Source organism: Vicia villosa, linkage group LG3, assembly GCF_029867415.1.
Source record: "Vicia villosa cultivar HV-30 ecotype Madison, WI linkage group LG3, Vvil1.0, whole genome shotgun sequence".
Classification (NCBI taxonomy): Eukaryota; Viridiplantae; Streptophyta; class Magnoliopsida; order Fabales; family Fabaceae; genus Vicia; species Vicia villosa.
Window position 1 is genome coordinate 143705450 of NC_081182.1, and position 20293 is coordinate 143725742.

At 38.8% G+C, this 20293-nt stretch overlaps 1 protein-coding gene across 1 annotated transcript in view; it reads right to left on the minus strand.

Moving 5' to 3' along the window:
• The window catches only part of LOC131659103 (uncharacterized), a 77871-nt gene that overhangs the window by 8430 nt on the left and 49148 nt on the right, over positions 1-20293 (minus strand). Inside the window, exons 2-3 of the mRNA XM_058928341.1 lie at positions 18640-19227; positions 16598-17773 (exon numbers count right to left, since the gene is read on the minus strand). Of these exons, the coding sequence (XP_058784324.1) occupies positions 16598-17773; positions 18640-19227 (1764 nt within the window). The remainder of the gene's footprint in view (positions 1-16597; positions 17774-18639; positions 19228-20293) is intronic.

The following is a 20293-nucleotide window of genomic DNA, read 5'->3' on the forward strand; positions in this document are numbered from 1 at the left end:
AACAAAGGATAAAGGCTCAAAGTTCATTTGTACCCATCCCTCTTCTTGATGATCTTCAGTCCTAAGTTCAGTTAATTCAACTTATGCATTCAGGTTCCAAGAGACTTTTGGATTTGCACCTTTGATAATAATGATAGTTCATAAGCAAAGAGAACTTTTGAGATGGCAGTCACTTCTTCCTTTTGGTAGTCACAACATTGTGTTGTTCAGGAATTTATTGATTTCTCTTTTTTCATCTTGGGATATCCCTAACTTTTGCCTGAATTGTCTATTTTGAGCTTACAATCAACGGGATGCCTTGATTTTTGCCTAAGTCTTCTTTTTGATTTTTGACTTAGCAGGCTTTGAAGGATAGAAAAACACTTAGAAAGGGGGGGTTTGAATAAGTGTAGCTTTAAAAACTTGACAGATAAAAATAAATTGCACAGTTATTTTTATCCTGGTTCGTTGTTAACTAAACTACTCCAGTCCACCCCCGCAGAGATGATTTACCTCAACTGAGGATTTAATCCACTAATCGCACGGATTACAATGGTTCTCCACTTAGTCAGCAACTAAGTCTTCCAGAGTCTTCTGATCACACACTGATCACTCCAGGAACAACTGCTTAGATACCCTCTAAGACTTCTCTAGAGTACACTGATCCACACGATCACTTTAGTTACAACCTGCTTAGATAACCTCTAAGACTTCCTAGAGTATTCTGATCCACACGATCACTCTAGTTCCTTACAACTTAATGTAATCAATTCTAAGAGTATTACAATTGCTTCTTAAAAGCTATAATCACAAACTGTGATATTTCTCTTAACGTTTAAGCTTAATCTCACTAATATATTACAACAGCAATGTAGTGAGCTTTGATGAAGATGAAGATTCTGAGCTTTGATTTGAACAGCGTTTCAGCAAGTTAATTTGAGTTGTTTTGGTTGCAGAATCGTTAGAATCGTTAACCTTGCTTCTCATCAGAACTTCATATTTATAGGCGTTGGAGAAGATGACCGTTGAGTGCATTTAATGCTTTGCGTGTTCCGTACAGCATCGCATTTAATGTTATACGCTTTTGTCAACTACCTCGAGCCTTGTTCACGCTGTGTCTACTGACGTAGCCTTTAATAGCTTTTAACGTTCCTTTTGTCAGTCAGCGTAGCTTGCCACTTGTACTTCCTTCTGATCTGATGTTTGTGAATACAACGTTTGAATATCATCAGAGTCAAACAGCTTGGTGCAAAGCATCTTCTGATCTTCTGACCTTGAAGTGCTTCTGAGCGTGATACCATCAGAACTTCAGTGCTTCTGTTCTCTTGTTCTTCTGATGCTTCCATAGACCCATGTTCTGATTCTGCTTCGACCATCTTCTGATGTCTTGCCAGACCATGTTCTGATGTTGCATGCTGAACCCTTTGAGACAAAGCTTCTGAGCGCTGAATTATGCGTACTCTTTATATATTTCCTGAAAAGGAAATTGCATTGGATTAGAGTACCATATTATCTTAAGCAAAATTCATATTATTGTTATCATCAAAACTAAGATAATTGATCAGAACAAATCTTGTTCTAACAATCTCCCCCTTTTTGATGATGACAAAAACATATATAAATGATATGAATTTGCGATCAGAAAGAGCAGACGGCAAAAGACAAATTACACAGCTATAGCATAAGCATATGAATATGTCTCCCCCTGAGATTAACAATCTCCCCCTGAAATAAATACTCGAAGAACTTTAATAAAAGACTTCCCTGATTATTTCGGTAGAGACGATCATATAAGCTTCTGTCTTTAGAGAATTCATAGCTTCTGACTTCTGCTTCCATTGGACAGCTTCAGAACTAGAATTTCTTTAGATCCCTAGAACACTCACAGCTTCTGATTCCTGCTTCCATCTAGGACAGCTTCAGAACTTGAATTTCTTTGATCTTCTGAACATTCACAGCTTCTGACTTCTGCTTCCATCTAGGACAGCTTCAGAACTTGAGTTTTCTGGATCTTTAGAACATTCACAGCTTCTGATTTCTGCTTCCCTCGGATAGCTTCAGAGCTTTGAATTTCTACCAACATCACTTCATGCTAGATTTGTATCAGAACATTGTTGAATGTACCAGAGCATCATCTGAGCATCTCTACATCCTGAAATGTTACAGAACAAACAACTAAACGACAAAAGTCAGCATGAACGAGTCAGAACATAAAATGTATATTAGAACACATTATATGTATCAGAGCCATATAGGCTAAAATAATGTATCAGAGCAAATAGAATTTTGTCAGATCAAATAGACAAATATGGATCAAATTCTATTATCAGTGCTTCTGATTCATTCTTCTTTCTTGCTTCTGATTTCTGAAGCTTGACAGCACTCAGCTTGCTTCAGTTTCCATGGTTTTGCTTCTTGTGTTCGCTTTGAAGATTCTCTTCACTTCTTTATACCTGCAAAACACTTAAACCATATAGAACTTGCAGTTCTTGTTAGTAAATGTGTGGGAGCTTTACCCAGCAACTGATAGATTAATCAAATCATAAATCATTTATCATTTATCTTCTCCCCCTTTTTGTCATAACATCAAAAAGAATATTTCAAAAAGATTCAGATGAATAAAACGACAAATAAAATCACTGGAATGTAAAAACAGAGAAACTTTTCATTTATAATCAAAAGATATTACATGAAGATGTTTAACAAGCAGATGCAACAAGGAAAAGACAACTACTAAGACCAAAACCTAGGACCCTAGCTAAGACAAAGTCTGTGCCAGCATGCCATGAAGGAGTGAAACGCCTCATTGACTGCTTCTTGGGCTTCCAGGCGAGGGGTCAGGGAGACTTGGTTCTGATGCAGATCTTCCACAATCTTTATCAGAGACAACATTCTCAGCAGGTGAAGATGAGGAGATTTCTTCGGAATGGGTTGAGGGAGAGGAAAGGTTAGATGAAGAGGAAGTTGAGTCTAGAAGGAAACAAGATGAGGAAGAAGATGGAGATGATGGAGGGCTTTCACCAGGGGGTTGAAACACACGTCTAGAATAGTTTCCAGATAACATTGCTTCGAATGGATTCACCTTGAGAGGGTCATAGGTGATCTTTATCTTTTTGGGTTTGGAAGGAGATGTTTCAACAGCTTTTCTCTTTTTGTTTTGATCATTTTCATGGTTTCCTGGGTTTGATGAAGAGTTCATGATGGATTTGCAGAAAATGAACAGCTAAGGTTTGATATGAATGCAAAAAGATAGAGTGAATAGAGAAAATATGAGAGGGAAGGAGAAGTGTTTGAAGAATATAAAGAAAAACTGAAAGAGAGTAAATGATGAAACGCATTTAATGTTACGTGACGTGAGGAGAGATAATAAAGACAAATGAGGTGACTAGCACAGTTACCTATGGTCGGCGTCCCTTCAACTGCACGCGCGCTTATCCATGAATAGTAACGACAGGTTTACCATCCCGAGATAAAACGTTACAGCTGTTTTGCTTTAAAAGAGGTTCTGAATCAACTTAGATAATGAAACGTTAGTAATAACCGAATCATAATTTCTAAAAGATTTCAATCAGAACTTCTGATTAAAAAAAATAGTCCATTTTTCATTTCAGAAGATACTCATACATAAGAACTTCTCATCTTCTCATTCTGGGCATAAATCCATACTGATGTTCTTCAGAATGAACTTAAACCTATCTTTAGCCAGGGGTTTTGTAAAGATATCAGCCCATTGATGGTCTGTATCCACAAAGTTTAAAGATATAACACCCTTCTGAACATAGTCCCTTATGAAATGATGTTTAATCTCAATATGTTTAGCTTTTGAATGAAGAATAGGATTCTTAGATAAACATATAGCAGAAGTATTATCACAGAATATAGGAATGTTACTCTCAAATATCTGATAATCTTCTAGCTGACTCTTCATCCAGAGCATCTGTGTACTGCAACCAGCAGCAGCGACATATTCTGCTTCTGTTGTTGATAGAGCAATAGTTGCTTGCTTCTTGCTATACCAGGAGATCAAATGACTTCCAAGAAATTGGCAACTTCCTGAAGTACTCTTTCTTTCAATTCTGTCTCCAGCATAGTCAGCATCGCAGAATCCTACTAAGTTGTATTCTTTAGATTTTCTGTAAACTAAGCCAACATTAGTAGTACCTTTCAGATACCTTAAAATTCTCTTAACAGCAGTTAAATGAGATTCTCTAGGATCTGATTGGAATCTAGCACACAAACAAACACTGAACAGAATGTCAGGTCTAGAAGCAGTCAGATATAGAAGAGATCCAATCATACCTCTGTATAACTTCTGATCTACCTTCTTACTTACCTCATCCTTACCTAGGATGCATGTTGGATGCATAGGAGTTTTGGCTTCTTTGCAGTCTAGAAGATTAAACTTCTTCAGAAGTTCCTTCACATACTTGGTTTGGTGAACATACGTTCCTTCTGATGTTTGATTTATTTGTATTCCAAGGAAATACTTGAGTTCTCCCATCATGCTCATTTCAAACTCAGCCTGCATAGACTCAGCAAACTCCTTTCCAAGTGTAGCATTAGATGTTCCAAAAATAATATCATCTACATATATTTGACAAATTAAAATATCCCTTTTAAAGGTTTTACAAAAGAGAGTAGTGTCCACTTTTCCTCTAGTGAAACCATTATCCAGAAGGAAAGAACTTAAGCGTTCATACCAAGCTCTGGGAGCTTGTTTCAATCCATACAATGATTTCTTTAGTTTAAAAACATGATTAGGAGACATAGAGTCTTCAAAACCAGGAGGTTGATGGATATAAACTTCTTCATCTATATAACCATTTAAGAAGGCACTCTTAACATCCATTTGATAGAGAGTGATGTTATGTTGAGTGGTGTCGCGGGCGAAAAATCGTTTTGTTCCTCTTTTTTGTGGGATGAGACACCTGATGCCTTCTTTGGGCTCGAGTGCTCATAAAAAATGATTTTTCTTTGTTTCGACCAAACTTTTTATTATTTCCAAAGGAGGAAAAGGAAAAAACTGCAATAACCTAAAAGTGGGGGGAGAGATCTTGGGTAAGAGGGTTGGTTATACGAAGGGAAGGTATTAGCACCCAACGTATCTATAGTACTCTATAGGTTTCTTTGCTTTGTTTTTCATTCCATGTTATTAAGAGGTTCTTGTGAAATAGGTGGGACCTAAGGTGTTTGTTTGATTATGCTCGCAAAGATCATCGCGATCCTCTGCATACATATCCCTTAGAGGGAATCAGAGCATCTGTAGCTCGGGGTCTACGGGTGCTAAGGTTTGAATGGTTTTTTTTGTTTTGTTTTGCTCGCCAAGGATCGACCTTGTGCCTACGTATTCTCAAAGGGATGTTGAGAAAGTCAGAGCAATCGTAGTTCCCACTTATGCTAGTGGAAGCAAAGGAAAATAGACAAATGTCGTCTAAATGCTAGATGTATCTAATCTATATCATCACATACATCTGTTTGTTTTTGTTTGAAAATCTTTTCATTATAAGCCCGGGGCCATGCCACTTAGGGTGCTTAGAATGATAAAGATGTTTTTGTTGTTTAACCAGCCTTGTGGCAAAAACTTTCAATGAAGTCAGCCTTGTGACAAAAAGTTTTGATTAATCAGCCAGCCTCGTGGCAAAAGTTTCAATGAAGTCAGCCTTGTGACAAAAACTTTGATTAATCATCCAGTACGGTGGTAAAACGGTTTGATTGATTAGCCAGCCTTGTGGCAAAAAGAAGTTTGATTGATTAGCCAGCCTTGTGGCAAAAAAGTTTGATTGATTGATTGTTTGTGATGATATAGAAGAGATACTCCTAGCATAGAGATGAAAAATGTCTAATCTCCTAGGGTATTTGATTTGGATATTGGGGATGCTTATAAGAAGCCCGTGGGTCCTTGTACGAAGCCCAAGAGGAGGCTATCCGAGGGTCCTTGCATTGTAAGCCCAAGAGGAGGCTATGGGAGGGACAATCCAGGGTCCTTGCATTGTAAGCCCAAGAGGAGGCTATGGGAGGGACACTCGTTTGTACAAAGCCCAAGGGGAGGCATGGTATAGTTGGTTTGAGCTCTTAGAGCGATTTCACCGGGAAACCATACTCTATGTCCTAACCTAAACTAGGGAGATTCTTTGCACGAAGCCCAATAGGAGGCTATGGGGAACCTACTGTTGTACTAAGTTGAATAAGCATATATAACACAGTCACAAGTATGAACAAGTACGAACAAATATGAACAAGTACATGAACAAATATGAACAGTTATATGAACAGTTATATATGACAAATTGTGTGTATATAATGGAGTTTATGAAGGAAATATACCTGTAAGCATGATCCATTTGTATACACAGGGCTCGGGACTCACACTCGGGGAGAAGTCCACTTGAGTTTATTCAAAGCTATGTAAACAGGTATTTACAAAGGGGCTTGGGACTTATACCTACATGGAGGCCCATGGTATTTTTGGGAAGATTTAAAGAAACCTTCATTTTTGGTTTGTTATTCAAAGTTAAAAAACACATTGATTGAGATATGTACAAAAAGGTGTATGTACAAAAAGGCGTACAATGAAATACCTAATTTCATGTACTGGAATGGGTATGTACAAAAGGGGCTTGGGACTTATACCTACGTGGAGGCCCATGGTATATTTGAAAAGCAGACGCGTCGTTTGAAAAACGGTTTGAAAGTTTGTTTTGAAAGAAAGTTTATTTATTTTGAATAAAAAGACTGTGTAAAAAGAAAAAGGAGTGGGTCTTATACTCTCTAATATTCGAGAGGCCCCACATCGTTTTGAAAATCAATTGATCAATTAAAAAAAGATCTAATCAATAGTTTCAAAAAGAAATGGTTTATTGTTTTGAAAAGAATGATCGTTCGTCTTAAAACGATTTGAATTTTGACAAAAGTCAACTTAATTAAGTTAAAACAAGTTTTAATGCTTAATTAAGACCTAAGTGATTAGGGTTTGATCACAAAAAATATTTACAAGTGATTAGATTAAGAATCAAATGAAAAACAATATTTTAAAGTATTAAAAAACACTTAAAATATGTCATTTTAAACCTATTTAAAAATGTATTAAATAAATCTTTTTTTGTGATTTTTTTTGATATTCATAAAATATATGTGTTAAATAAAGAGTGTACAAAAAATGAATGAAAAATGAATTAATTTGATGTGTTAATTAATTAATTAAAGTTGTAAAAAAAATGAAGAAAAACAAGTGTTAAAAAAAATGGTTTGGTCCCTAGAGGACTTGAACTCGTGACCCTAAGGTCACCAACCAAAACAATAACCAGCTGAGCCACGCTTGTGGCTTGTTAGTAATACGCGCTTGGTAGAATATATTACTCAACTGAATTTCAAAACTTATGAACCAAAAAACGCGCCAAGAACACAATCCCAATTTGAATTTGAATTTTCTGAAAACTGAACCAAATTGATCAAGTGAAGGGTCTAACTCACTCGTTTTTTCATAAGGATCATGATGGTGGTCTTTAATTGCATTTATTTTCACTCTAAGGCTATCAATTTTCTGATGAACACGAAGAACCCTAATTCTATGATTCAATCTGAAATCGTGTATGTGCAAGTTATGATGCAATTGATTGAGGGTTAATGATCCTCATGTGTGCAGAAATGAGATGGTATGTTCATATTTCATTTATGATGCGTGGAGAGTAGAGTTTGAAGTTCAAGTGTACTTACCTCAAAAACGGCCAAACTGAGAATTGGATTTTGATCTGGAGGTGTTACAGATGCTTTGTATCAATCTGAATAGCTTCTATGATGATTATGGAAGGTGTCTGGATGTCTGGAACAAGTTGAATTCATCTGAGCATGGCCATGGCACCCGATCTGCAGTTGCTTCAAGTATGAATCGAATTTGAAGATGGAGATGTTTCAGATCATATGTGAGTATTTGGATAGTTCATGTGTGATATATATGAGGTGTTGGAAGTGTTAGTTTGGACAGAAATGATCTTGAATGGATTTTGGCATGATAAGGCCATGGTTATGCATATTTGAGAAGTGAGGTAGTGATTTTGAGCTTGAGGTGTTTTTGGGGTGTATGAGTGGTTCAAACAAGTTTCAAATGATGTTTATGAGTTGTGGGAAGCATCATTTTGCTCAGAACTTCAAAGGTTTAGAGGTTGAGCATTTTACCTCTTTGAAACTTAAGAAACTTGCAATTCAAGAAAGAAAGAGAAAGCCTATAATTTGTGAGACTTTGGTGTGTTTTTGAATGAGGAAATGATCTCTATTTATAGGCCAAGGTTTCTGAATGAAGAGCTTTGCAAGTTGATCAAGAATTGGTGATTTGGCATTTGGAGATAAAATGGAATCTTACCATTAAATGCATTAGGTTAAAAGTAACTAAACCATGGTTAAATCTCAAGCTTCTTATCCTCTTCCATTCTGATCTCAAATCAGAAAAATATCTTCAATTATTGCCTCTATGCATCATTATTTGGATCATTTGGCAAATTGGTTCATAACTTTGGCAAAATGACTTGAAATTTCAAGTGAAAAGCTCACTAATGGCAAAATTCAAAACCATAGCTACACTTCAAATTTTTTCATGCTCTTGGACATTTTAGAAAGCTCATGTTGCATACTTCAAAACCCTAGTTGAAAGTTTCTTCAAGCTCTTTAAGGAAATGGGTGAAAAAGATCCATGAACTTTGAGAAAAATGAAGTTTTAAGTGAAGTTTTCAAAAAGTACCAACTTTGAAGCTCCATATCTCTTAAATGGTTGATCTTATGAAAAAAATTATATGTGACAAAGTTGTTCATTGGATCAAAATCTACAACTTTCATGTTGGAAGTTTTTTTCAGTTTGTAGGTGAAATTTTGAGAAATTCCCTTCCAAAGTTTGGAAAAAACCATTGAAAAACACTTAGAAAATTTTCTAAGTATGAAAGTCAAACTTTTGACTTTTTGATTCTTGATTGATTTTCTTGATTTTTCTTGATCAAATGACTTCTCATATCATATATTGATGATTTGAAACTTCAAAAGTTATGGTTGACCAAAATTCCCCAAAAGTCAATGGTGATCTTGTACAGTTGACTTTTTCAGACGAATCGCATTTCTGGAGATTTCAAATGAAACAGGCTATCCTCACCATATGAATGGTATGAATGGATCACATTGAAGCATTAGAGGATATTGAGCCATGGTTTGAGTTGTGGCACCATGTCCTGATTAAAAAGTCAGTTGTTCAGTGCATTAGGTCAAAAACCCTAATTGTCGACCTGATGAAATTGATGACTGTGGATCTTGAATTGAGATACAATTTCCATTGTATGTTGTCATAGGGATTATTTGAGGATGATTGAAACCTTTGATTGACTCCCTGGGGATTTTTAGGGTTTCCCAAATGTGATCCCTGAGTTCAGTCCCTGATAGTTCAAAACCCTGATCTGAGGATTTGTCTGATCAATCTTTGTGTAGGAGATGTCTTGAGTCAATAGATTAGGTCAAAATGATGTACTTGGGGTCTTGAGGTCATGTCTCAAGTCATTAGGTCAAATCCTGAGCAAAAGTCAAGAGTATGCTATCTTCAGTCAAAACCCTAATCTGGTTGATTCAGAGCTTTTGAGCTTGTTGAAATGAAACTTTGAGGACCAAATGTTGATTGTTGATGAAGATGATTCATTTGAGATGAAGGGAGAACAAAACCCTAATTGATTGTTACTTGTACTGATGAGTGGTTTCTTGATTAAACCCTGCTGAGTCACAAGTAGCAAACACAAGCTATGCAATTTGTTAGAGATGCAAATGATGCATATGCAATGATATGAGGTGGTGTCTTAGGTCAAAAATTGGGGTATGACAGATGCCCCTATTTAAGTTTCTTCAACCTGAGACATGAAGATTGAAAATCTTCGTTTTGATAGGGTGGAAGAGACTTAAATATCAGAAGACGCGAATTTTGGACCTAAGATACCAAAATTGCGAATGATGCAAGGATATCTTTACCGAGGGGATATCAAACTGACTCCACTGGGGAAAAGAGATCGGGAAGGATATCTCAATCCGTTTTAGGAAGAGAATCCGTTTTTTCGGGAAAGCAAGTGTATGCTTCACCTGGGAACGATAGCTTTGTAAGAAAAGCTTACCTATTGACATCATCGACTATCAGCATGGGGATAGACTTGTTTAATAATGCGAAGGTGAAAGGTGTGGAACCGTATTACCGACTATCAGCATGGTGATAGACTTGACAAGGTAAAAGAGTTTCAAAGGTTCGGTTAATATTACCGACTATCAGCCTTGTGATAGACATGTTTAATAATATAACCAGAACAAAAGGTTACCGACTACCAGCCTTGTGATAGTGGTTTTGAAGACATGATCAATTATCAGCCAAGTGACAAAATGATCCTGGAGACTTTGCTAGGGGAATTACTGGTTATTCAGCCTTGTGAACAGTAATAAGGCCCTGATTGTCAAATGGTCTTCATGATTGATTTCCTTGAGAGAAAAATCTTTTGAAAGAAACATAAACTGCTCAGATGATGAGGCTATTGTTTATGGTCTGTTTTTTCACGACTCTATTTGAGGAATTGGTATTTGAATCTTTTGATAAAGACAAGGTTCTATCCATGAATGAATTGGAAAGAAACAGTCAAACAAGACTTTGTACCCAATGAGGAATGAACTCGAATGGGTATTTTCTCCTTCGTTTTGGAGAGGAGAAACTGAAGCAACCTTCTTCCACGAGGAATGATCTCAGTGGGGAACTGGAGAAAGAAGATGTTCTTTCTGCTTATGGGTGACAACCTACTTGGAGAGATGACACGCCCGTATCTGTTTCTTTTTTTTTTCTTTTTTTTCTTTTTTCTTTTTTTTTTTTGGGGATAGATATATCCTAAACAAGTAAGTATTGAAAAATGCAAGAATGCATAAATGATGCAAATATGTATGAATGATGAATGTCATGAATGTCACATGCATGCTGACGAAACTGACAGACAATGGAGTATATACTGGAGATGGACCAACGCCGCAATACAACCAGATACTTGGCAAATGTTCTTCAACACGGTGTAGATAACACAGGTGATGAATGGTGCTGCGTGCTTTAAACTTCTCTGGGGAAGATAAGCATCCTTTCTCATTGAGATGGAAGAACCTTTTCACTGGAGATGGAAAATCTTCTTCACTGGGGATAAAAGACCTTCTTCAATGGGGATAGAAGAGCTTCTTCACTGGGGATAGAAGACCTTCTTTACCTCGAGGGATAATTGCTTCAAGAATTCTTTTCTGGGACAAGAATACCGTTGTTTCAACAATTTTTTTAGGGAGAATCCTTTTGTTCATCCTATGGAGATGACTGCTGATGTTCCTTCCGTTGTTCACAACTCAAAGGAAAATTTCGCTTTTATTTTGAAAAAGAAAAGTGAAGTAAATTCATTTAAAACTTATTTTTTCTTTTTTGTTTCAAAAGTGAATAACACAATTAAAGCGTCATTTTGCAAGCTGAAAGAAATTAAAGATTGCAAACAAAAGGGCACAAGGCTCAAATTTATTTAATAGGATGGAAATCAGCTAAAGGCGTGATTCCATGGAGTATTTACAAAAGTTGGAAATGGTAATTATGCGGAAAAGGCTACATCGAAAGCAATAACCACTATTCCCTTAACAACTTTGAGTTCCAACTGTGCTTGTCGCTTCAGATTGGCGATGATTTGATCGAAGATCCTTTGATGAAGTACAGACTCTTCAGGTGACGAAGTACGGACTGATGCAGTTACTTTGTCATAAATCCCTAATTTTTGCCTAGATTGCCCTTTCAGGTTTTCAATCTACCAGGATGAATTTTTTTCTGTTTATTGTCTCTAATTTTTGCCTGGACCGCCCTTTCGGGTTTTCAATCCACCGAGACGCTCATTTTTGCCTAAGTCGCCCTTTGCGGGTTTTCGACTTACCGAGCTGTTCTTTTGTATTTTTTAGACAAAGTATTTCTTGACTGCATCAGCATTCACAGGATGTGGGAGTTCATCACCATCCATGGTTGCAAGAGTCATGGCGCCGCCAGAAAATGTTCTTTTGACAACATACGGGCCTTCGTAATTAGGAGACCATTTGCCCCTAGAATTTGGTTGAAAAGACAAGATCTTCTTAAGCACGAGGTCGCCTTCTTGAAATTCACGAGGTCAAACCTTTTTGTTGAAAGCTTGTTTCATCCTTGCTTGGTATAACTGTCCATGGCATAGAGCAGTCATACGTTTTTCTTCGATTAAGTTCAACTGATCATATCTGCTTTGACACCATTCAGCCTCTGATAACTTAGTCTCCATGAGGACTCTCATTGATGGGATTTCAACTTCTACGGGGAGCACAGCTTCCATGCCGTATACTAGAGAAAAGGGAGTTGCCCCTGTTGAAGTACGCACTGAAGTACGGTACCCATGTAAAGCAAATGGCAGCATTTCGTGCCAGTCTTTGTAAGTGACGACCATTTTCTGGACAATCTTTTTAATGTTCTTGTTGGCGGCTTCGACGGCGCCGTTCATTTTTGGCCTGTAAGGAGAAGAGTTATGATGCTCAATCTTGAATTCCTCACATAATTCTTTCATCATCTTGTTGTTCAGGTTTGAACCATTGTCAGTAATGATCTTGCTGGGAATACCATATCGGCAAATGATGTTATTCTTGATAAACCTCACAACCACTTGTCTTGTAACATTGGCGTAAGATGCTGCTTCGACCCATTTGGTGAAGTAATCAATGGCTACCAAGATGAAACGATGACCGTTTGAAGCTTTCGGCTCGATCATTCCAATCATGTCGATACCCCACATGGAGAAAGGCCATGGAGATGAGAGAACGTTGAGTAGAGTCGGTGGCACATGGATCTTATCTGCGTAGATCTGGCACTTGTGACATCTCTTCACGTGTTTACAACAATCAGATTCCATTGTCAACCAATAGTATCCTGCTCTTAAGATCTTCTTGGACATTGCATGCCCGTTTGAATGAGTTCCAAAGGACCCTTCATGCACTTCATGCATTAACATGTCTGCTTCGTGTCTATCCACGCATCTGAGCAAAACCATGTCGAAGTTTCTTTTGTATAACATATCTCCGTTCAGGAAGAAACTGCCAGAAAGCCTCCTTAGAGTTTTCTTATCTTTGTTTGATGCCCCAAGCGGGTACTCTTGAGTTTGAAGGAAGCGTTTGATGTCGTGAAACCACGGTTTATCATCGATGACTGCTTCGGTTGTAAACACATAGGCGGGCCTTTCAAGGCGCGTAATTCTGACTGTAGGCATATCATTCCAGTGATTGACTTTGAACATAGAAGATAGAGTAGCCAAGGCGTCTGCCATTCGATTCTGATCTCGAGGTATATGATGCAATTCAACCTTGTTGAAGAAAGTCAACAGACGTCTTGCATAATCTCTGTAAGGAATCAAGCCAGGGTGGTAAGTTTCCCACTTGTCTTTGATTTGGTTGATCACGAGGGCTGAATCTCCATATATGTCGAGGATTTTGATCCTTAAGTCAATGGCTTCTTCGAGACCCATGATACAAGCTTCATATTCTGCGATGTTGTTGGTGCAATCAAATAGCAATCTGGCGGAGAACGGGATATGAGTACCCTTGGGAGTGATGATGATTGCCCCGATTCCATTGCCAAAATCGTTTACTGCTCCATCAAAAATTAGGCCCCATCTTGATCCAGGCTCAGGACCTTCTTCTGGTAACGGTTCGTCACAATCTTTCATTTTCAAGTACAAGACATCTTCATCAGGAAAGTCAAACTTGAGAGATTGATATTCATTGATCGGTTGATGCGCCAAGTGATCGGCGAGAATGCTTCCTTTAACCGCTTTTTGAGCACGGTATTCAATGTCATATTCAGATAACAGCATTTGCCATCGGGCAATCCTTCCTGTTAAGGCAGGCTTTTCAAAGACGTACTTGATCGGATCCATTTTGGAGATTAACCAAGTAGTATTGTTGATCATGTATTGGCGGAGACGTTTTGAAGCCCAAGCCAAAGCACAACACGTTTTTTCGAGCATGGAGTAACGAGACTCACAGTCTGTGAATTTCTTACTCAGGTAATAGATGGCATGCTCCTTCTTACCGGTTTCATCTTGCTGTCCAAGCATACAACCCATGGATTCTTCCAACACGGTAAGGTACATGATTAATGGTCTTCCTTCAACTGGAGGAATCAGTATTGGTGGTTCTAACAGGTATTCCTTGATACTGTCGAACGCTTTCTGGCAATCTTCAGTCCATACAACCCCTTAATCTTTGCGGAGAAGCTTGAAAATTGGCCCACAAGTAGCAGTCATTTGAGAGATAAATCTGGAGAGATAGTTCAATCGTCCGAGAAATCCTCTTACTTGCTTTGGTGCAGGCATCTCTTGAATAGCTCTGACTTTGTCGGGATCTACTTCGATACCTCTTTGGCTGACAATGAAACCCAAAAGTTTTCCAGATCTAACCCCAAAAGTACATTTGTTAGGATTCAAGCGAAGCTGATATTTCCTTAGTCGTTGAAACAACTTCAAAAGGTATTCGATATGTTCTTCTTCTGTGCTGGACTTGGCTATCATGTCGTCTACATAAACTTCAATTTCTTTATGCATCATGTCATGAAAGAGAGTAGTCATTGCCCTTTGGTAAGTTGCGCCTGCATTCTTTAATCCAAACGGCATCACTTTGTAGCAAAAGGTACCCCATGGGGTGATGAAAGATGTCTTCTCCATGTCTTCAGGAGCCATCTTAATCTGATTATAACCGGAGAACCCGTCCATGAAGGAAAAGACGTTGAACTTAGCGGTGTTATCAACCAGCATGTCGATATGTGGTAATGGAAAGTCATCTTTTGGACTGGCCTTGTTCAAGTCACGGTAGTCAACACACATTCTGACTTTGCCATCTTTCTTCGGAACTGGCACTATGTTAGCCAACCATTGAGGATATTCTGAGGTGACAAGAAAACCTGCGTCGAGCTGTTTTTGAACTTCCACTTTAATCTTGTTAGCCATATCAGGGTGAGTCCTTCGCAATTTCTGCTTAACTGGCGGACATTCTGGCTTCAATGGCAAGTAATGCTGAACAATATTGGTATCCAACCCAGGCATGTCTTGGTAGGACCAGGCAAACACGTCAACATATTCTTTGAGAAGGTCTGTCAACTTACTCTTGATATCAGCATCAAGCAGTGATCCAATGGTCACTTCTTTTTTGTCTTCTTCAGAACCCAAGTTGATCTTTTCTAAAGGCTCTTTGTGAGGCAGAATGGCTCTTTCCTCGTGCTTAAGTAATCGAGAGATCTCGTCCGGGATCTCCTCTTCTTCCTCTTCTTCGGCTTCGAACACAGGAAACTCAAAGTTGGGAGAGGGCATAGGGTTATTGCATTCAATGGGTTTATCAATAGTAAATCTGCACATGTGATTTATATCTATTTCAGAAAATTTATGAATGCAGGAGTGTATGCAGATTTTTTTTGAAAAAGTTTTTTTTTATTTTATTTTATTCTATTTTGGTTTTTTAGGATTACCATTTCCAGAAAAAAGCAAAAATAAAACATATAATGTAGGGAATTCAAAATGACGCTTTATTTATGATTCATTTTTGAAACAAAGCCCTAAACACAAACTCATTTGTCTTGGGCAGGACAAAGAGGGAAACTTTTAAAACAAAGCCCTATACACAAAGTTATTTGGGCAGAATATTTAAAAGCAAAGCCCTATAAAACATCTCTCTGCTTTGGGCAAGGCAGGAGGTCAAAATAACAGCGAGGTGATTACTTTGAGCGGCGAACAACATTCGGAACGTCGACAGCTTTCCAGTAGCAACGAACTCCTCTATGTATTATGTATTCAGGAAAATTCTCCCCAGAATTATCTTCAGTATTGACATTGACCGCTGGTCGAGCAGGATTTGAAGGTCCTGGTTTGTCAATCTTGTTCTTTGTAGAGTTGAAACAGTCTTCTTCTACTTCTTGAAGAGCATAAGATGAGTCACAATCTTCGGAATTTTCAGGATGTATTTCCCAATCCTCAGGATGAAGAGACTCATTGTCAGCGACACTTTCCGAGTCAGTTGCGGGACCATCTTCCCCTTCGTCTTCAAAAATGGCATTTATGTGATAGTAACCACCTTCAGGATTATGAACCTTGGCAGATGCATTGAAGTCAGTAATTTCAGGCTGCTGAGAAAATTGACAGTATTGGTAAGCCTCTTCTGGTTGACTATTATATTCACAGGAATCTCCCCATCCAGTTGGTTGGATATCCTCAATCGCAATCTTGTAACTTTCAGGTGCAGTGTATTTCACCATGTAATCAAATTTTCCACTTGGTTGTCCCAAGGTGTCCCAGATTTCTGCAGGAACAGGCTCAGTTTCTTTGCCTTTGGGTTTCTCCGAAGAAGGATATGGTTCTTCCTGAGATATGTATCCCGAGTCATTGAGATAACATTTCCATTCTTCTTCAGGATCGGGTAAACCTTCTTCGATGCATTCTTCGATAAGGACATTGACCTCTTGAGGAATTGGGTTAAGGAATCCTCCACTAATGAATGTTTCTTTGATCGGTCGAAGGGTTTCATCCTTCTTGGTGTAGTTTGAGAATGTTGGTGAACATCCGAGTCCCGCTCTGGTTTCATTCTTGGTCGGGATCACAACTTGCCCCCAGCCAGTGGCAGTTCCATCTTTCACTACTTTCACTGCCTCTTTGTAAGAAGAGATTGATGCTTTCTTCTTGGAAGATTCGTCTTCTAAAGAGAGACCTTGGAACTGTGTTCCTTCCACATCATCAGCACTTATGAAAGAGAAATTGGATAAATGGCTCACCATCAAGGCTTGTTCTCCACTTATTGTTACCAATTTTCCATTTGTTACAAATTTTAACTTTTGATGGAGCGTAGAAGTTACTGCCCCTGCCTCATGGATCCATGGTCGTCCTAACAGACAGCTATAAGCAGCTTGAATGTCCATGACCTGGAAAGTGATTTGAAATGTATGTGGGCCAATTGTCATGGGAAGATTGACTTCGCCGATAACAGATTTTCGCGATCCATCAAATGCTTTGACTACTACACCACTGAATTTCATAGGCATTCCTTGGTAAGACAAGCGAGCAAGAGTCGTTTTTGGCATCACATTCAAGGAAGATCCGGTGTCTACCAACACATTGGACAAAGAGTCTGACTGACAATTCATAGAAATGTGCAAAGCAAGATTGTGATTTTTACCCTCCTCGGGGAGTTCTTCATCACAGAAGCTTAAATTGTTACAAGCTGTTATGTTGGCTATTATCCCATCAAAGTGATCAACAGTCACATCATGATCTACAAAAGCCTGATCCAAGACCTTCATCAGGGCTTCCCTGTGGGCTTCTGAGTTTAACAGCAATGAAAGTATTGAGATTTTTGAAGGAGTCTGCATAAGCTGATCCACAATCTTGTATTCACTTCTTTTGATAAGTTTCAAAATTTCATCAAAATCAGGATTGACATTGGTTCCACTGGATTGACCAACATCAGTGTTCGTGTTACCGACAGGAGTTTCCACAGGATTCCCCACTGGTGTAACAACAGGATTTTGCCCAGTTACAGGAGCAACAGGCTGCTTTGGAGGTAGTGGAGTATACACACGTCCACTTCTTGTTACACGACTTACATCAGCAATGTTTACAACGGATGAGAGAGTAGGTAAAGGAACTTCTTGTCCATTCTTTATCATTGTGGCATTGTAATTGTATGGAACTGCCTTGTCAGAGTCATAAGGAACAGGTCCGAGTAAACAAATGATCAAAGGAGCAACAGGAACCTTCGGCTTGTTGTAAGTAACTTCCATGCGCTCAGGCATGTTGAAATGAGGAACGATGACGTTAACTGTAGGCATTTTCGAGTTGATATCTGAGACTAAAAGCTCATGCGGATAACATCCTATCATGTTAACTTCATTTTCATCCCTATTTCTGTAGATCTCAATAGTACCATTATCTAGCAAAACTTGGAGATCTCTTCTCACAATCGAACACCCGTGAGGATCCACACAACATATTCTACAGGAACCGTATTGATGCTGGCGAAAATTCTGCCCCCGACAAAGAGTGGCGTGCATTTGTACCAAATCTGCTCTTGAGAAGTTGATATTATAGACTCGGTATTGGCCAGGACATCCATACACCATGTTTACAACATGTCCTCCATGATTGGGCAACGGATTTGCTTGCACATTAGGATTCAAATTTCTGAAAGAGAGGAGATTAGATCTAACCAACCTCTGGACTTCATATTTCAAAGCTATGCAATGCTCAAGATCATGGCCAGGTGCTCCTTGATGATAAGGGCATGAGACCTCAGCTTTGTACCACCATGGGAGTTTCTCAGGTACGGGTGGTGGCGCTTTAGTTTGAACAAGACCTCTTTCAATCAAAGCAGGGTACAACTCTGTATAGGTCATTGGAATCGGATCGAACTGTGGAGCTCTTTGTACACGATTCTGATTATTGTTAAACTGCTGAGCCTGTGGTCGAGGCTGTTGTTGAAATTGCGGGGTGAATCCTGGATTCGGTGTTGTGTTAACGACTGGTGTGATAGAAGCAACCTGTCGTTGACGATTGACATTTCCTCTTGGCTCCCTTGGGATACCATGTCAACACTTTGTTCTTTCTTCTTTTGGAAACCACTTCCGAACTTTTTGGTTCCGCTTGAAGATCCACCTTCTTTAGTCAGACGTCCGGTTCGGACTCCTTCTTCTAAACGCATACCCATGTTTACCATTTCGGTGAAATCACTTGGAGCACTAGCAATCATGCGTTCATAATAAAATGGACTGAGAGTATTCAAAAAGATCTTTGTCATCTCTTTCTCTTTTAACGGTGGATTAATCTGAGCAGCAGTTTCTCTCCATCGTTGGGCATACTCTTTGAAAGCTTCATGGTCTTTCTGAGCCATGGATCGGAGCTGATCTCTGTCTGGAGCCATATCCGAGTTATACTTGTATTGTTGGACAAAGGCCTCACCTAGGTCATTGAATGTTCGAATATTGGTGCTATCCAAGCCTGTGTACCACTTCAGTGCGGCACCAGTTAAACTGTCTTGAAAGTAATGGATAAGCAACTGATGATTATCTGCATAAGTAGACATCTTCCTGGCATACATCACAAGATGACTTTGCGGACAAGAACTACCTTTGTACTTCTCAAAGTCAGGGACCTTGAACTTAGCAGGTATTTGTACACTGGGAACCAAACATAGCTCCTGGGCATTCTTTCCAAACAAATCTTTTCCACGGATAGCTTTAACTTCCAGCTGCATCTTGTTGAATTGTTCTTGGAGATCTCCTACAAGGTTACGCTGATTTGTGCTATCACCTTGATCATGATAAATCTCATTGCCATCGTAAGGAACAGTGTGAACCGTAGGGGTCGGAACTGTCATAGTGGGTTGAGAAAGTGCCATAGTGACTTGGAAAAAGTTACCCCCTGAATGTGGAATAAACGCCGAACCCTGTGCAGCAGGTGCTTCAGTTGTGGATGTTTGAACCCCAGAGAAATTATGACGGAAACCTGTACCAAAGCTGAAAGGCGGGCCCCAACCTTCTGGCATGGAGAAAGATGGAATACCGAATGCAGCTGTAGACACTGGAGTAGTGACTTCAGATGTTACTGTTGCTTGACTGTTAGGTGGTGGCGGCTGATTCTGTGCGGCCATCAAGGAGTCAACCAGAGTAGTGAGACTTTCCAACTTTTCCTGAAGAGTAGTCACTGTACCACGGAGCTCAACATTCTCTTGTTCAGAGTGTTCCATTACTCTTCTTCTGCTTGAACGAGTATTGTATCTGTGATCTGATTGCGAGCGCGGTCGAGAAACTTTGAGACGCGACAGCTTGACGATCTAATGGAGAAAGATCCAAAAGATGAGACTCTATACAACAGACTCGATATGCAGAATGATGTATGCAAAAAAGAAATTTATGATTTTTCCAAACATTTTAAAGATTATTTCCTTGCAAACATTTGAACACAAACAAATCTTTTATTCATTCATTTTTTTTTATTGCAATAATGGGAAATGTTACAACATTGGAGCGTAGCTCCTTACAAAAGAAAATGATAAATAAAAAAAAGCTAAACAATCCTAAGCATCTTCATCAGACGAAGAACCAAATGCATTGTGCAGTTTGAGCTTCATGATTTCTTTCCCATAGTGAGCTTTCAATTCGGCCTTTTCGGTCCTCAGCTTGTTAACAACATTCTTCCAATCATCAGGAGTCGGAGCATTGCTTGTTGAACCTTCAAGATTTTTCTTGCTTTCTTTGATG